The sequence below is a fragment of the Larus michahellis genome, chromosome 1 (genome assembly GCF_964199755.1).
Source record: "Larus michahellis chromosome 1, bLarMic1.1, whole genome shotgun sequence".
NCBI lineage: Eukaryota > Metazoa > Chordata > Aves > Charadriiformes > Laridae > Larus > Larus michahellis.
In genome coordinates this window covers 205,587,903-205,605,128 of record NC_133896.1, presented here as the reverse complement: position 1 = coordinate 205,605,128, position 17,226 = coordinate 205,587,903, and the positions used below count along the sequence as shown (strand labels likewise).

Sequence of the window (17,226 nt, the reverse complement as noted above, 5' to 3'; positions counted from 1 at the left end):
TTAGAAACTTCTTTTTTGCTGGGAGGGGAAACAAACTATGAACACTATTCAACTACATTTTGAAAGGGCACCTGACAGATTATTGTCTATTTCAAGATGATGCAGACACACAACATCCAGTCCTGGATTATCCAAATACCTGGATTACCCAAATACCTGGCAATACCAGGCAAACAGCCTGATTTAACCACAAGCCTTGTGCTCTACTTGGGAAAGTTCACAGGAACCCAAGACTTACTTTTCTTTCACTTTTTGGGCCTGTTGTGCTATTTCACAAAGCTGCTAGTGACTGAGAAGCTTTTTCCAACACCTGAAACAGTTCGAGGAGAGTGATACTGGCTGTCCTCTTTGTTCATAGAATCATAGAATCACAGAATCATAGAATCACAGAATCATAGAATTGCCTAGGTTGGAAGGGACCCTTCAGATCATCGAATCCAACCATCAACCTAACTCTGACAAAAACCATCACTAACTATATCTGTAAGCACTACATCTACCCATCTTTTAAGTACCTCCAGGGATGGTGACACAATCACTTCCCTGGGCAACCTCTTCCAATGCTTGATAACCCTTTCAGGGTAAAAATTTTTCCTAATATCCAATCTAAACTGCCCCTCCCACAACTTGAGGCCATTTCCTCTTGTCCTATTACCTGTTACTTGGGAGAAGTGACCAACCCCCACATCACTATAACCTCCTTTCAGGTAGTTGTAGAGAGCGATAAGGTCTCCCCTCAGCCTCCTGTTCTCCAGGCTGAACAACCCCAGCTCCCTCAGCCGGTCCTCCTAAGACTTGTTCTCCAGACCCCTCACCAGCTTCCTTGCCCCTCTCTGGACCCGCTCCAGCACCTCAATGTGTTTCCTGTAGTGAGGGGCCCAAAACTGGACACAGTACTTGAGGTGGGGCATCACCAGTGCTGAGTACAGGGGGACAATCACTTCCCTAGTCCTACTCACCACACTGTTCCTCATACAGGCCAGGATGCTGTTGGCCTTCTTGGCCACCTGGGCACACTGCTGGCTCATATTGAGCAGTCAACCAACACCCCCAGGTCCTTTTCTGCCAGGCAGCTCTCCAGCCACTCTTCCCCAAGACTGTAATGCTGCATGGGGTTGTTGAGACCCAAAATACTGTGTTTTGCCCCATCTGGCTGTTATGCTGGAGACAGCAGCAGAAGCAACATCCAGGAAACCATCACCCAGTCACACAGCTACAAACCCCACAGGTGGGTGCTGGAGAAGTGCCTTACTCACTGCAGGGTGGTCTGAGTAGTACCACCGCTATATGAGACCTCCTGGACTGTTATCAGGGAGATTGGGTGGGTTCAATCAACTCTGCAGGGAAACATGCAGCCTCCCCGCCACGTGTCTTATTGATGGCCCAGCACAGCCCAGCTGCCTAACTTTGGCTCATTCTGATGGGAAAATCATGAAGTTGCGAGAAAAAGCTCAGAAAGCTTGTAGAGAAGAGTCAAGCAAGATAAGGTCAAACTACAGGTGGAGGTGGGATTGTTGAGATAGGTGTCAGTAGCACTTCAAGGATTTAAGGGGAAAATAAACATACCAACATGGAAATATTAAGAAATTAAAAGAAAAAAAAATAAAATTAGGAAATGGCAACTCAGCACCACCAAAGAGTTATGCCAGGGAGCCCTGGAGGATGACAAACCCTTCCTCTCCTGGCTGATGCCTGCCTGACTAGTAAAGACACCTTGAGGTGGTGAGGATACTAATGCTTAGTTTGAGAGCTTATCAAATCCTAACCATCTCTTGTTTGTCTTAATAAATAAATATTTTATACCTTGTGTATACATTGCTTTCGGTATCTTTTTATGCACAGTGAAAGTTGTTCAAAATGGCCCAGAAATAATGCAGGATCCCTTACTCAAGGAAATGAAGTTGCCTTTGAATCCTACCATGCTTTCTCAGATGTGTCCTGTTGGCAGTGTGGCCGCTGTTCGTCCTGGGCTGTTGTTGGGGACCATATTTACAACCTATGACCTTTTCTGGCTGTTGTTAGGACACTGTTAAGCATTACCCAGTCTGTCTCCAAACTGCCTTGTGAAAGCACCTGGACGCACTCTATTTCCCTTCGTTAATGTCTTAGCCAGGCACAAATTGGCAGAACCTATCACTAACTAACAGACAGCAAGAAATCAGTTCTGGGCCCCTCAGTTCAAGACAGACATGGAACTACTGGAGAAAGTCCAGCAGAGGGCTACAAAGATGATCAAGGGAATGGAGCACCTCTCTTATGAGGAAAGGCTGAGACACCTGGGTCTGTTTAGCCTGGAGAAGACTGAGAAGGGATGTCATCAATGCTTGTAAATATCTAAAAGGTGGGTGTCAAGAGGATGGAGTCAGACTCTTTTCAGTGGTGTCTGGGGACAGGACAAAGAGCAATGGGGACAAGCTGGAACACAGGAAATTCCATCTCAACATGAGGAAAAACTTCTTTACTTTGAGGGTGGCAGAGCACTAGAACAGGCTGCCCAGAGAGTTTCCTTCTCTGGAGACACTCAAAACCCACCTGGACGCGTTCCTGTGCAACCTGCTCTGGGTGACCCTGCTCTGGCAGGGGGGCTTGGACTAGGTGATCTCCAGAGGTCCCTTCCAACCCCTACCATTCTGTGATTCTGTGATTCCATAGCCTTTATTTTACCGTCATTATTTGTCCTTCTGACCCTAAAACTAGTGGCTAGAAACTGATGGAGTAGTAGACTCCATGTAGAAACCACATGGCATGCACGGAGCATGCCAGCCTGCCTCCTTTTGCAGAGGCTGCAAAGTTTCTGTCTGCACCTCAGCTGTGCTTTACCCCTCCCCTTCCCCATTCCTGCATCCCGATGGAGCCCACAGAGCTGTGAGATCTGACATTAGTGCATCAGACACAACCTTGATAATGCAGTTCACAATGACCACTGGGGATATTTCCAGTACTTCATTTTATCTATCACCAGCTTCACCCGCCTTCCCTCTCACTAAATGTTTGATCTTCATCCCTCTCCTTTTTTTTTTTTCTCCAAATACTTGCCTCTTCCTCTGTATGCGTGTGGTTTCCCCCTTGTCTTAAAACTCTTCCCAGTCTGGAAATGTCGCTCCTTACTTACAATCACAAGCCCTTCTTTTAAGCAGGTGTCCAAAATCTCTCCCTCTCCAACAGAGGAACTGGCTTCACGCGTATGTCCTGACTTCAGTGCCATTTACATGGTCAAAATCTTGCCCTTAGGCTTTGTTGTCAGGATCCCAGGTTGGTAAATCAAGCAATTAAAATTTAAGAGATTGCAGATTAGTATTTAAAGATACGACATTTAAATTCAAATTACCATGAAATGACTGCAATTTTGGTATGAAAAAAAGCAAGCTATAAAATTGATGTATTAAACTCTATAATTTTCTCTAAATTTTATGTTGAAACTGTATTTTCAATGATTTATGAGGATACTTAATTTCACCATTCAGTATTTTCCAAAAGGTTTTGTATAACCAAAAGGATGCATCATTTCCCTAGGAGGCTGAATACTTGTTAGAATAAATAATTGCTTACATACTGCTCTATTCACATTTGGAGAAGTGTTCAGATTTCTGAAACAATTCAGAATTCAGAAATGGTTCAGATTTATCTATTTATTTTCCCCAAAAACCTTTAATGCTCTTGGGGGCATCATTCCCAAGCTGTCCAATGTAAAACACAAATAATTACCCTAATGGTGAAGTCATTCACCTGGAGGAAAATACGAAGACAAGAGCGCTGGTATCAAGCAGCAGCGTTAACTACCTGTTGAAACAGGAGCCAGACTCCACATCTGCCCCTTCCCAGCCAAGCACTTCTTACAGGCAAGACCATAGGAAGGTTCTCCGTCCTGGCTTGATCCTTCTGGTCACTACCTCTTGTACGGCTGGCTGTTGCTCCTTGCTCCTACTCACCCTACTCAGAGTAGTTACCTAGGAAGTTGGTCACCTCAGGATACAGTGATCATGAAATCCAAGTGATGCCACTATCTGGGTAAATGCTGGATGCATGAGCCAAACCTGACAAGCTTCCTGAATTCTGCCTCTCTCACGGCTTAAAAGATAAATTCTCCAAATCACAGAAAGCTATTTTTAATATAAATTTGTTTGATACATATCAGGGAGCTAAAAATTTGTCACTTTATTTCAAGGTATTTGGTTTGCATGGAAAGGTTTGGGTAGCGGTGGGCTGCAGGGGTGGCTTCTGTAAGAAGCTGCTAGGAGCTTCCCCCACGTCCAATAGTGCCAATGCCAGATGGCTCCAAGAAGGACCCACTGCCGGCCATCAGAAATGGTGGCAGCGCCTCTGGGATAACATAGTTAAGAAGGGGAAAATGTTGCTGCACAGCTGGGCAACTGCAGCTGGAGAGATGAGTATATGTGAAAGAAACAGCCCTGCAGACACCAAGGTCAGTGAAGAAGAACCAGGAGGAGGTGCTCCAGGCGCTGGAGCAGACATTCCCCTGCAGCCCATGATGAAGACCATGGTGAGGCAGGCTGTCCCCCTGCAGCCCATGAAGGTCCATGGTGGAGCAGAGATCCACCTGCAGCCCGTGGAGGACCCCACGCTGGAGCAGGTGGATGTGCAGGAGCCTGTGACCCCATGGAGAGCCCACACTGGAGTAGGTTTGCTGGCGGGACTTGTGACTCCATGGAAGTGACCCACGCTGGAGTAGTCTGTTCCTTAAGGACTGCAGCCCACGGAAAGGACCCACGCTGGAGTGGTTCATGAACTGCAGCCTGTGGGAAGGACTCATGTTGGAGAAGTTTGTGGACAACTGTCCCCAATGGGAGGGGCCCCATGCTGGAGCAGGGGAAGAGTGTGAGGAAGAAGGAACGACAGAAACAACTTGTCATGAACTGGCCACAACCCCGATTCCCCATCCCCCTGTGCCACTCGGGGGGAGGAGGTAGAAAATTGGAGTGAAGTTGAGCCTGGAAAGAAGGGAGGGGTGAGGGGAACATGTTTTAACATTTGGTTTTATTTCTTATCATCCTACTCTGATTCCTATTGCCAATAAATTAAATTAATTTTCCGAAGTTGACTCTGTTTTGCCCATGACAGTAACTGGTGAGCGATCTCTCCCTGTCCTTATCTCAACCCACCAGCCTTTTGTTATATTCTCTCCTCCCTGCCCAGCTGACGAGTGAAGTGATAGAGCAGCATGGTGGGCACCTGGTGGCCAGCCAGGGTCAACCCACCACGTTCATGAAGAATCTCAGATAGGCTTTGCCCTGGGGCACTTCTATCCAGCTGGTTTATCTCCTTTCTTTTTCTGTTCTCAAGTAAGTACTGCTTGGTTTAAGTCCTACTCTGAGGTGCCTCATCTCTCTGATTTACTACACAGGGAACACAGGCACCAGCAACTTTGGGGTGCTACAGTGTTAAGTATCCAGATTTCTCTTCATCTACAACTCTGCTTCTCTGTGGAGAAACACAGCCTCAAGAGCAATTTCGGATTGTAGTAGTCATATCTATTTCCACTGTAGAAGCACACTTATTTCAGTAATTAAAAAAAAAATAACATTTTCCTTGCAGAATAAAAGTAATCGTGTAGTGGTAAAAATATATTTACTTGCACAAGAATTCACGTAAGTCACTCAACATACATATACATTCAGACTTAGTATTCTCATAGTCCTAAATTTCAAATGGAGTCAACAAAAGATGGTTACTTGCAGAAAGACGAGAAATGTAAAGTCTGGCTCAGTAGAGATTTAAACATATATGAAATAATAGAAAGCTTCCTTGATGTGTTTTTTTTTTTATTATTTTAAATGAATACATAGCTTATGAAAAATATGGACAGCCTTCAGCACTGACCATTTCTGTTTGTCTAATGAAAACATACTATATGGTGTCAGCCACAGAAGCCCCTTCTGGCTGCCTCACGGACCTGACCTCAGTGCTGGCCAGGCAGAACTAACATGAAGAGCGCTGGTGTTCGAGCTCAGTGCTCCTCAGGCTGTGCTCAGCCTCTGTAGCTCCACTCCCAAGACTCCCAGCACCAGCTACTGTCTTTCAAGGAACAAACCAGGTCAACCAATTTACTTCAGGTCACCACAAACTCACAAGACAGCACACCTGATCAATCAGTGTATCCCTATGCTATACTAAGAGAGGTGCTAGATTCCAGATAGCATTATTAATGACCTGGTGCAACCAACAGTCCAGCTTATAGTAGGTATGGTTGATGTGTAACTTTATCTCCTATGAATACTTCATGCAAGAGTAATAATACTATTTTCTGCACTCCCATTCAGTTCAAGCCATGGAACAACGGTAAACACAACTGTAGTGAATTTAGCTTGTACTTTTACTTTTAGGTAATTCTTGAACTCTTTTTCCAATTGTAGGGGTGGAAAAGAAACCAAAAAGGGGAAATTAAGTTTAATGAATCAATCGCATCATGACTCTGTGCTATTGTGTTCTGTCTAACTTATTTACTGTGTGGGCTATCGTCAGCACCAGGCCCTCACAACATATGTTGATTTATTCTGATGCTTCCTTACTGTTAGTACAGTGAAAAAAGCACAAGGCTCAGCCTTGATTCTTCTCAATGTGCCTATGAGAGGAGGACAGCAAACTAATACAACATGATACTGAAGACAAGAGAACATAACACTTAGTTCTGATACACTGAAAACCAATTTCACACATAAGCTCATTTATGTAGGCACACTGACATATTGAGCACCATTCTATTTTCTTTTTTTTTTTTTCCTTTTTCAGTTTAACATCAGCATTCAACTCTGAACATAAGAACGTTAAGCCTCTAGGACAGTTTCAGTAATAAGAAAGAACTACCTCTATTTTACAAACATCAAAACACTAACATTGACACTTCAGTCAAAAGGTTCACTGCAAGTGACCCTCTCTCTGAATTCGAAGGCGCTCCTTCTCCACTTGCAAGCGTTCCTTCTCAATCTGCAGCTTCTCCGACTCAAACTTTAGGAACTGCAGCCTCTCTAACTGCAAACGTTCTTTCTCAAGTTTTAACTTTTCAGTTTCTAGATCCAGAGGCTGCACGATGGGTTTTTCTGTCTGGGTGAGGTCATTCTCCAGGGCAGGCTTTTCAGCATGCAGAGTCTCTAGCCTGAGTTTCTCCCATTCAATCTGAAGTCGCTCCTTCTCAATCTGAAGTCTCTCACGCTCCAAGTCAACGTGCCGCAACCGTTCTTTTTCGATTTGCAGGCGCTCCTTCTCCACTTGCAACCTTTCGGCTTCAATGTCTAGTCGCTGCTTCTCCAGCTCCACCTTCTGCTTCTCCAGATTTATAAGCAAGTGAGAATCTTCATAGGCTAGCCTAGCTTGAACGGAGCTTAGATTTCCAAACTCTTCAATGTGGGGGAAGTCCGGTAAGTCATTCTCCTTTCTTGAATCTGGCAAAACTGATGACAAAATTTCTTCTTCTTCCTCAATAGGAAACTGCAGAGGGGAACGTGATAGACAAGAATTACATTCCAGTCTTTATGCCAGAATAAATCTGTTACACACCACTTGACTGAAAAGAACATATCGGGGTTTTTCATCTTAAGAGCTACACAGAACTGTTTAACTCACATGCTGTGAAATAACCATGTTAAATCAAAAGACTGTTTTCTACCATTATACAGGTAGAGAAAGAGGTTTTACCTGCAAGTTAATATCTGGTAATGAAAAATGGAAAATAAGCTTGTCAGTGGACATGCAAGAACACACAGAAAATATTGTACAATAGATATTACAGAGCATTCAGAACCACTGATAGAAAACAGGATCTAAAAAAGCATATGCTGTTCTTACTTTTCATATAGCTAAGTGACATTTATGTAAGCCACTAAGAATTTGTTGTGACTAATTATTTATCAGAGCAGCTGGACCCATAGGCTATGTAGTATGTAAGGTAACCCAGCCTTCACTAACTTGAGGATTCCATGTCTAAAAAACATTTAACGGTGACTTTTTCACATGCTCCTAACCACTCACACTATATTAAATGGGTTAATAAACAGGACTTGTTGAACTAATTTTGTATTATCACATTTGCAGTAAAGCTATTTATGACACAGATAACTGGGTGGTTAGGATCATTGCTCTTGGTGGACTGTAACAACTCATGAAGAATTACGGCCATTATGTGCTACAGATTCATAGTACATAAGGGATAATTGTCTCCCACTAAACATGCTACAAAAGAAAGGCAAACTGACAAAGACCTGTCTTCAGAAAATCTTAAGACAATGAGAGCCATTGCCAGTCCTCTAGCATTAGAGTAGACGGATACTGTTCTTCAGCAGTTCTCAGACAGTAGTCTCATACCATTTAACGGCTTATGCTGATTTTTTCCCCAGCGCACACCTCAACTGAGCTAAGACAGGAGTTCATAGAACTCCATAGAATGGATTGGAAGGGAACTCTACAGGTCGTTTAGTCCAACCCCCCTGCAGTAAGCAGGGGCATCTTTAACTAGATCAGGTTGCTCAGAGCCTCATCAAGCCTGGCCTTGAACGTCTCCAGGGATGGGGCCTCCACCACCTCTCTGGGCAACCTGGGCCAGTGTCTCACCGCCCTCATTGTAAAGAACTTCTTCCTAATGTCTGATCTAAACCTACCCTGCTCTAGTTTAAAACCATTGCCCCTCGTCCTATCGCTCCATGCCCTTGCAAACAGCCCCTCCCCAGCTTTCTTGTAGGCCCCTTCAGGTACTGGAAGGCTGCTGTAACATCTCCCTGGAGCCTTCTCTTCTGCAGGCTGAAAGTTCCTTCCTTCCCCTCCCCGCCTTCCCCCCCCCCCCCCCCCCCCCCCCCCAAAAAAAAAAAAAAACAACACCCAAACTAAAACTGTTTTGAGTACCCCTTCTTGAAAGGAGAACTATACATTTGTACAGGCTCAACAAAACTATCCAAACATTGGACTTCAGCTGGCTGCCTACCCCAGGGCAGCCACAAGACTACTAGGAGTAACAACCTGTCTACAGCATCCACAGCTACTTGTCAAGTTTACCCAAGAATTGTGACAGAGAGCAATGGCTGACTGACTTATCCAGGTAATATTTTAATCTCCTGGGTTCGTTTTAAGAAATGCAAGAAGTATTCTATTTCTTTCTCTATGCTATTTCTTTCTGTACCTGCAAGTAACATATACTTTCATTTGTTTGAGGTGCTTTTCTCCATTCATCCACCCAGACAGCCTAAGTATTAAAGTTTCGTTCAACAGCATATTTTCATTCTACAGACCGAACTAATTCTTAGCTATGGCACATACAAATGGAAAAATATATGTGCAAATACATATTCAAAGTTGAGGGATGTAAATTCAACAATCAACATCCAAGACCTTACACACAATTGCAAGCTGCTAGATTTGAATACCATCTCTCTGAAACATATTTGTTTCTACAGTTTCTTTCATTCACACATTCAGAAAAAACAGAAACAGATGCTATAGAGAAACACAGCAAAAAGCCTCATGCTGAAATGAAATGAAGGCCATATTGCACATAGCTAATGTATGTCAGTCACTCACTTCAAAATTCTGTGGATCCTCCTCTTCTACTTTGATTTCTGTTAAAGATCCACCAGCTTCTCTGAAGTCAGTGATATTCTGCCATTCAAAACTAGATTCAATTGCAAATCCCATTTTCTCATCCATGTCTTCATTGAGAGAGTCATCTAAATTGGATGAAGGAAGGTGAAAGCCAGCACCTACTACTTTGATGTTTGCATTCAGACGTTTTCTCTTCATGAGTGCTCTCCAGTCAAGGTATCGCCTTTTCACTTCTGTCCCTGTTCTTTGCTCTCCTTCACCTACAGCATTTACACACTCTGCTATTTCCTCCCAAGCTTTCCTTTTCATCTCATTAATTGTGGTATTAAGTTGCTTTGAAAAGAGTACTTCTCTCCTTTTTCTGATTTCCTTAAGGAGAGTTTGAGTTTCCTGAACGCTAAAATTGCTTTTTCTTTTTCTTTTTAATTGTTTCATTTTTTCCAGCTTTAACCTAGTAATTTCACCACAGGAGACTACAGACATGATCTGAAACTAATCAGTTATTAATACAAATAAAATTTAGAAGCCAATGAAAGCCGAGTTCTTGTGAAGTGAATTTTCTCTTCACTTTGTAGTATTTTCCTATTTGTCAGGCTTCCTAAGAGAAAAAGAGCAAACAACATAAATCTCCAAGGTATACACTGTATATTTTCATATAACGAACTTGATTCCTAAGTCATCATTTAAGGAATGCATATTTTGAACCAATCGTTCATTTGAAAGAAGAAAATAATTTTGTTATACCCTGAATATAAAGCAGCTATAGATAACTTCTCTAATCTCATTGAATTATAAATCTGTTAATATATCCACGTCACGAACCGCTGAGTTGATATTTCCATTACAAAAATACATCTATTTTCCTTCAACTCATAGAGTTTTGCCAGTCGGGATTTGCTTAAGGCTAAAATGTGATGGACACGTTTAAGTTGGAATGCTAAATTATTTCCAAAACAAACTTAAATAGTTGTATCATTACAGATATTATACAACATTATACAGATACAACAGATTATACAGCCGTTGTATCATTCACAGAAAGAGTGGTCAGACACTGGAATAGGCTGCCCAGGGAGGTGGTGGAGTCACCATCCCTGGATGTGTTTAAGACTCGTTTAGATGTGGTGTTAAGGGATATGGTGTAGGGGAGAACTTTGTAGAGTGGGGTTGATGGTTGGACTCGATGATCCCAAGGGTCTTTTCCAACCTAAATGATTCTATGATTCTAATCCATTTGCTTCCCACGGTTACTATCTACCAAATATCCAACACAGAGTCCCAAGAAAAAAATCACTTGTTTAAAGCATGAATTTGTATCAGCATGGACCACTCTACTGTGCTCCCATGCAGTTACCCAGAACTTTTGACTCCTCAGACTCAAGTTGGAAGCTGCATGTTGCTGTTTAAGATGCATGAAAATTCCTACCCTTCTGAAAATTAAAATACTAATTGGTTTTGAGAAAAGGGAATTATTTAAAAAAAACAAACATAATGTTGCAGTTTAAAAATTCAGAGTTGTACCACAACACAGCTCTGTACCTGCCAGAATTACATAAATTTTTTCAGAGACTTTTTATCTGATATTTAAGCATCTCCCTTAACCTTCATTATTATAACTTTACCACAAAAAGATACCTGGGCTTTCAAGGAAGCAGCATCATATTTACTTGTCTGGCAGTAAAACAATTTGTTTGGCACTTGCTGTGCTTTTTAAACACAAGTTACAGTGTTAGTGCTTTTCTATTATTACAGCAACTGAATTTCTGGACCTATGTATCAAATTGTAAGTTTATCTTGTGTAAGTTGTGGGTTTGTTTTTTTGTTTGTTTGTTTTTTTTTTTTTAAACTTTCAAAAAGTCACTGAGCAGGTAAATTCCTCAGAAGAGTTACCTGCACACAGAACAAACTAAGAGCATTTTTAGAAGTTTCACTGTTAATAAGGCAATTATTCTGGACTGACAAATACATAGATTAAGATGTGATTCCTGGTTACTGGGGAATGACCAAGCACTCTTGTCTTCATGCTGGCTTTAGAAACACACACATTTGCACTTACCTGTTTTCGGGGTGGGGAGCGTGTGTGAAAGATTCAGAGGTATCCATTTTGAGGTGATCTTCTAGGTAAAAAGAATTACAGAGTTCTTACTTAAAACGTAAGCTGCACAAGAATTATAGTATTTCTGACTTGTCACTACCTGGACACTGAACCTCTGTTCATACGGTCACACTTGTTTTTACTGAAATCAGCAGAATTTCACGTTTGACTTTAAGCACCTACCTAAGCGAACATTCAGGTACTTTGCCAACTATGGAAAATGGGTCAGACTTTCCAAAGTACTTGCCAGCTGGATAGGTCAAACTCTTGAAAGTACTAGTAGATCCTCAGTTGTCTCTTAAGGTACCTAAATATCAGACTTTTACTGAATCACAGCCATTTTCATCTCAAGATATACACTGGCTAAGTCCTTTACTTAGCCCCAGCTGGGATGAACAAGGTTCTGTCATTCCCCAATAATGGCAAACCAGAGAATTTTAGAGACTCTTATCTCTATTTACCCTGGCCTTCCCTAAATTTTTCAGTCCTAGTAGAGCAGGATAAAGTGGGTACAATCACAGAAAAAAAAAAAAACAAAAAAAATAATCGGGTTTTCAAATCAAATTTTCATCAGCGTTATTTTCTAAATATAATTCCATGCAGCTGCAGAAGACACAGGCAGCCAAGCTTTCACCTTAGCTCCAGAGAAGCCTGAGAGTTAAAACATGCAAATGTCAGGTTACACTGTGGGCCAGTCTCACTGCTCCTCACACAGGTGTTGGGCATCACCTGTCTGATCTCCCCAAACACTCTTCGTGAGGTGCCTCATCTTGGGTTTGGCTCTTCTGCCATAAGCCAAGCACATAACCTTTAAGAGTTATAATACTAACTTGGAAACTACTGGTACCCAATTCCTTTATTGGGTAAGGCTTTCTTTTAGACTTTTTTATTTTTTTTTTGCTAGAACATGTCTGATATAAGCCCCTGAACTTCCCAGTAAAACAGCAGCAGTAGCAAAGCCTACCTATTTTAAAACTCATAATTACTAACTTCCAATTGGCAAGGACATCTTACCTCTTCCAACTCTTTCATTTTTGAAAGTATATTGCCTCATTAAAGACAACTCCTTTCTTATTAATCTAAATTGGTGTTAATGAATTGTCTTAATAGTATATAGACTCCCAGAGTTACATCAACTCCATGTGGGACTGTTTACCTTTCTGATACATTAACTAAAAAGCACTTTTATCTAATTAAAGCTGAGGTTTGGAATATTCTGTCTTCTGGCATTGCTAGATGGTCTCCAGGATATTACTCTTTAACACAGAAAAGTAGGCTGTTACATGCTCAAAGTATATAAGGGACCAGAATGGTAATAAGCTAGGATTTGTACACATTCTAGATAGGAAAACAAAAACACCCTATCACCATTTTGAAACATGTGAGTTACAAAAACATGTCATATGGCATGTTTAAGTTTTACTTTGATATGAAGCCTAAAACATGAAATACATGCATTTGGAAAAAAAACCCAACTTATAGACATTACAGTTTTTCCAAAGTCAGAATGTAACTGCTCTACATTTTCTTGTCTTTAGCAGAGGATTCCATAGCAAGTAATATTTGCTGAGTGCACCATTTGGGAAAATGGGCAGTTCACTCAGAAAAAAGGTATGTGGAGATAAGAGCAGTGGTGAAAAAAAATCTTTTGGTCAGATCAAGCCACTTACACCACTATGAAGGTAAGAGAAGACATCTGCAAGAAAAAAAAAATTCCTCCTCAACTATATGACCAAAAGTACTTTCGGTACGTGACCAAAGACGTCAGTTACCTGACAGGGAACAGCTGCAGTCTGGTCAGGCAAGTGACCAAGAAATTCCTGAGAAATAACAGAGGACACAAAGAGCCCATTAGGTCATGCATCCATCACACAGCAAGGTGCTAGCTGCAAATGCAAAATGCGTATTTTTACAGTGTGGCTAGAAATGCAAAGTGCTGGCTAGAAAAGAAGAAACAATCCCGATCACACAATAACAGAAAGATTTCAAGGGTCTTCCAGGAAAGATGGCAATGTGGAGCTATGAGTTGGATGCAGCCCTGTCAGGCCAGAAGCAACCTACGGTCAAGAGGATTTCTTCACTGGACTAAAGAAACACAAACTATTTTTCAGGGTTGAAACGAAACAAGTATTGCAAAACTAAACTGAACACTCAGAAAACACATACATTGAATAACTTTGATGTACTTAATGACAGAGGCATCCACATTCTGCCTGTGTGTCTTTGTGTCTCCTTTGCTCACACCGTATTGTGTGAGCCGCTGCTGGACCAACAAACAAACAAAAAAATCACGTATACACAAGGACTGAAGGATTGGTACTAACATTAAATCTTAATTATTCTCTAGAAAAAAGACTTTTTTTAAGTATGATGCCTTGATGGTTTGCCTTTTTCTCTTTTTTTTTTTTAAACTTTCAGAGCTTATGACTGAAAGAAAAAAAACCAAACTTCAAATCAGGAGGACCTGCTATTTACATTTTTTTTAAATAAAAGTAGAGAGTCTGAGGATCTTTGCATGATACTAAAGCCTAGGGCTTTCAGCAAAGCTTCGTACGCGAGTCGTAATGGATGGGTACACTGGCATGGAACCCCCCATGCCCCTGCGCGGAGGGGCTCTAGCACCGGAGGACGCGGGTGCTGCTGAGCACAGGCCACCACACGGGCACCGCTCCCTCCACGGAGCTCGCGGTCTGGGCGCCTGAAAAAGGCAGGCGCTGAAGGGAACCAACACCACCTAAAAAGATAACTTATGGAAGCAGAGAGGAGGCAGCGGGGATGGGAAGCGGCTGTGGGGTCAGGCTGTTCCCCTTCCCCTACCACAGCAATGGCCACGGACCGGAGAACACCTTCCCCCCCCTCCACCCCTCTCAGCAGGACGCGTTCTGGAGGCGGGGAAGGCGGTCGAGGCTCCCGGGCCGGAGGCGGCCTAGCCAGCGGGGCCGGCCCCCGCCCCCGAAGCCCCACGCAGACCCGCGGGGCGGCCGAGTAAGGCAACAAAGGCGGGCAAGGGCACGGCGGGCTGCCCCGGCCGGCACGCCCCCGAGCACCGCCGGGCGCACTCCACCAGGCCAGACGCCGGCAGCGGGAGGGCCCGCGGCCCCCACCCGCGCCGCGGGCCAGAGCCTCCTCTTCGATAGGCGACCCACGGGACCCCGCGCCTCTCCCGGGAGGAGACGGGCCGCCCCGCGGCCACACCGGGACCCACCGCTCTGCCCCCACGGAGTGGCCGCCTGCACCCCGCACCAGGGGAACGGCTGCCCCGGCAGCACTGCCGCCGGCCGGGCCCGCTTCCCGCCCCGCTGAGGTCCCCGGGGAGCCGCGCCAACTCCTCACCTGCGCCCGACTCGCCCCTCCGGGTCGCCGGCCCTTTAATAGCCGCCACCCTCCCATTGGATGAGCTGCCTGCCTGTCAGTCCTTCCCGCACTCCTATTGGCGGTCCCTGTCCGCCGCTTCCCCCCTCCGCCCCGCCCCTCGCCGCCCTGACGCGCCAGGCGGGCGGAATCCCACCATGTACACCGGGAGCGCGGCAACTCCTCTCCCAGCGGGGCCGCCGCCGAGCGCAGCCCCCAGGCAGCATTGGCTGCAGTCGCTGCTTGTCTTCCCGGTGCCTGCTGGTGATTGGCTAGAGGCTGTCAAGTCCCGCCTCTGCCCTCAGTGAGCTTCCGGCGGCGGGGGTCTCGCCGGCTCACGGAGGAGCCAGACGGGGCGGTCCCGGCGCCGTCTCGCCCGCTTTGTCTGAGGGGGCGACGCGGCGGTGGGAGGGGGTGGGCCCCGCTCTGCGGCGGTCTGCAAGCAAGGGGGGAAGGTCGGATTGCTAGTGCTCCTCCTCCCATCGCTGTGTGGCCACAGGCCCGGCTCGAGGGAACGGGTTCGGCGCGCGGGCCTTTCCGCCGTTGCGTAGGGGCAACCAGAAAACAGTAGCCGCAGCTAGCGTGGGCAGCGGGCTTATGGTGGCAGAGCTAACGCATAGCGGTTTGCGCTTCTGCCTAAACTGTGTGGCTTGACTGTATTGTGATTAAAATAGTGAAGTAACGTTTGTGGAGATACTGTAACAAATACTTACCTTCTGGAAAGTGCCGCTTGTGTAAGCCACCGTGTCGTTAATGTAAGTCAATATACATGTGAAACACTTCTTAGGCGCTTCCTTGTTGCCTCCTCAGCCGCACAGGAAGCGTCTGGCACTTGCTCTTTGTATTACATCTTGTTGCCTTGGTAACGTAACCTTCGTGCCGGCTTAAGGCACTCCTTGCAGGTAGATAATGCAAAATATATTTGTTTTCTAAAGTTTGCTACCTCTATTCTGCCTAACCCAATGTATGCATGTATTCTTTTGCATATTTATTAACAATTGTTTGCTCGGTCCTTTTCAAATGCAAGTTCTAGGCTGTATTCAGTATTTGGACTTAAGCATTTCACTGGATGGAGAGGTTATTTGATTAATATAGCTTCTAGTGATCGTAATTCTGATGATGAAACTGCAAATCTCCTTTAAAGTGGCATTTTTCCAGTTTCAGTTAACATTTCTGGCAGTGAACTTCCTGAAAATATTTACAGAAACTAAACATGGAAAGGCTATGAATGTTACCAGCTTGTTTACAGGTAACGATAGTTTTGCTGCCATACTTACCATTGTGTACTGAATATCAAACATTTAAAAAGGAAAATAGTAAGGAGTAGGGTGGCAAGACCATGCCATGTTGCTGGCAGTATATTATGCAGGGATATTTCTTACTAAGGCCTATGTATGAACTAGGCTTCAATTTAGATTATTACTGGTATTTTGACAGTGCTCAGAAATAAGATGCATGTGTGCCCTAAAGGTCTTGCAAGCTAGTTCAAACTAGATTCAGGTGCAAGTAAGTGGAAAAATGATAGAGAGGGAAAGTCATTAACAGTCTGAACCTCTGCCAGTCTGCAAAAATAATTAGTGCTAATTATACCTCATTGAGTATCCTTCTTTTATTGTGAAGCACAAAAATGCTAAATATGATTAGTGTCCATTAGAATAATTTGAATTAGGAAGCATATGATTTCCTAGGATAGCTGTGCACATAATTCTAAATAGCTCTACTTTTTCCCCTATTGTTAGTCCAGTATTACAGAGACTGTTGATCACAGGTGAAAAATCTTGGTGTGTACCAGCTTCCTCCAACAAAAATCCTTGGACCTTCTTTTGTTCGTGTGAACTGTTTTGAATTTATGTGTAATTTATGTGTCTCTTATTCATTAAATCCAGACTCTGCTTCCTTGCCTTTGATGACAATGAGAAAAGCCCCACCATACGGTCTCCTTCAGGCTAAGAACTGGGCAAGTCCACGGGGAATTCACTGGAGGTGTAGAACATACCTATGCAATTTTATTCTGATCGCGCACAGGGCTGCACAACTACAGCTCTCAAATTTGGTCTGAGAATCCCTTCATTGTTCAGTATAAGCTTTTAACATTGTGAACGCTGCTGGAATGTTTCATGTCTCCAAATAGCTTTTGCTGGCTGTGGGCAAAGGCCTTGGACTGTTGGAACGTTAATTTTTATCGTTGTAACTCTGTAAACTATACAGAGGTTTGAAGGTCTCAGAATGTTAAGTTC

General features: G+C 43.9%; 1 protein-coding gene across 12 annotated transcripts; it reads right to left on the bottom strand.

Moving 5' to 3' along the window:
* Positions 1–5,561: 5,561 nt before the first annotated feature.
* Positions 5,562–15,376, bottom strand: MSANTD4 (Myb/SANT DNA binding domain containing 4 with coiled-coils). 12 transcript variants are annotated; one of them, XM_074570583.1, is made up of 6 exons: positions 14,844–14,979; positions 13,805–13,898; positions 13,411–13,458; positions 11,600–11,660; positions 9,523–9,668; positions 5,562–7,443 (listed from the first exon to the last, which is right to left on the bottom strand). In XM_074570583.1, the coding sequence occupies exons 2-6, from the start codon at positions 13,844–13,846 to the stop codon at positions 6,874–6,876; spliced, it is 867 nt and encodes a 288-aa protein (XP_074426684.1). In that variant the 5' UTR covers positions 13,847–13,898; positions 14,844–14,979; the 3' UTR covers positions 5,562–6,873. The 12 variants fall into 12 exon arrangements, with proteins under 12 accessions (XP_074426684.1, XP_074426633.1, XP_074426677.1 ...); XM_074570532.1 differs by having other exon boundaries at positions 9,523–10,141; positions 14,844–14,978; XM_074570576.1 differs by having other exon boundaries at positions 13,805–13,901; positions 14,844–14,964.
* Positions 15,377–17,226: the final 1,850 nt, after the last annotated feature.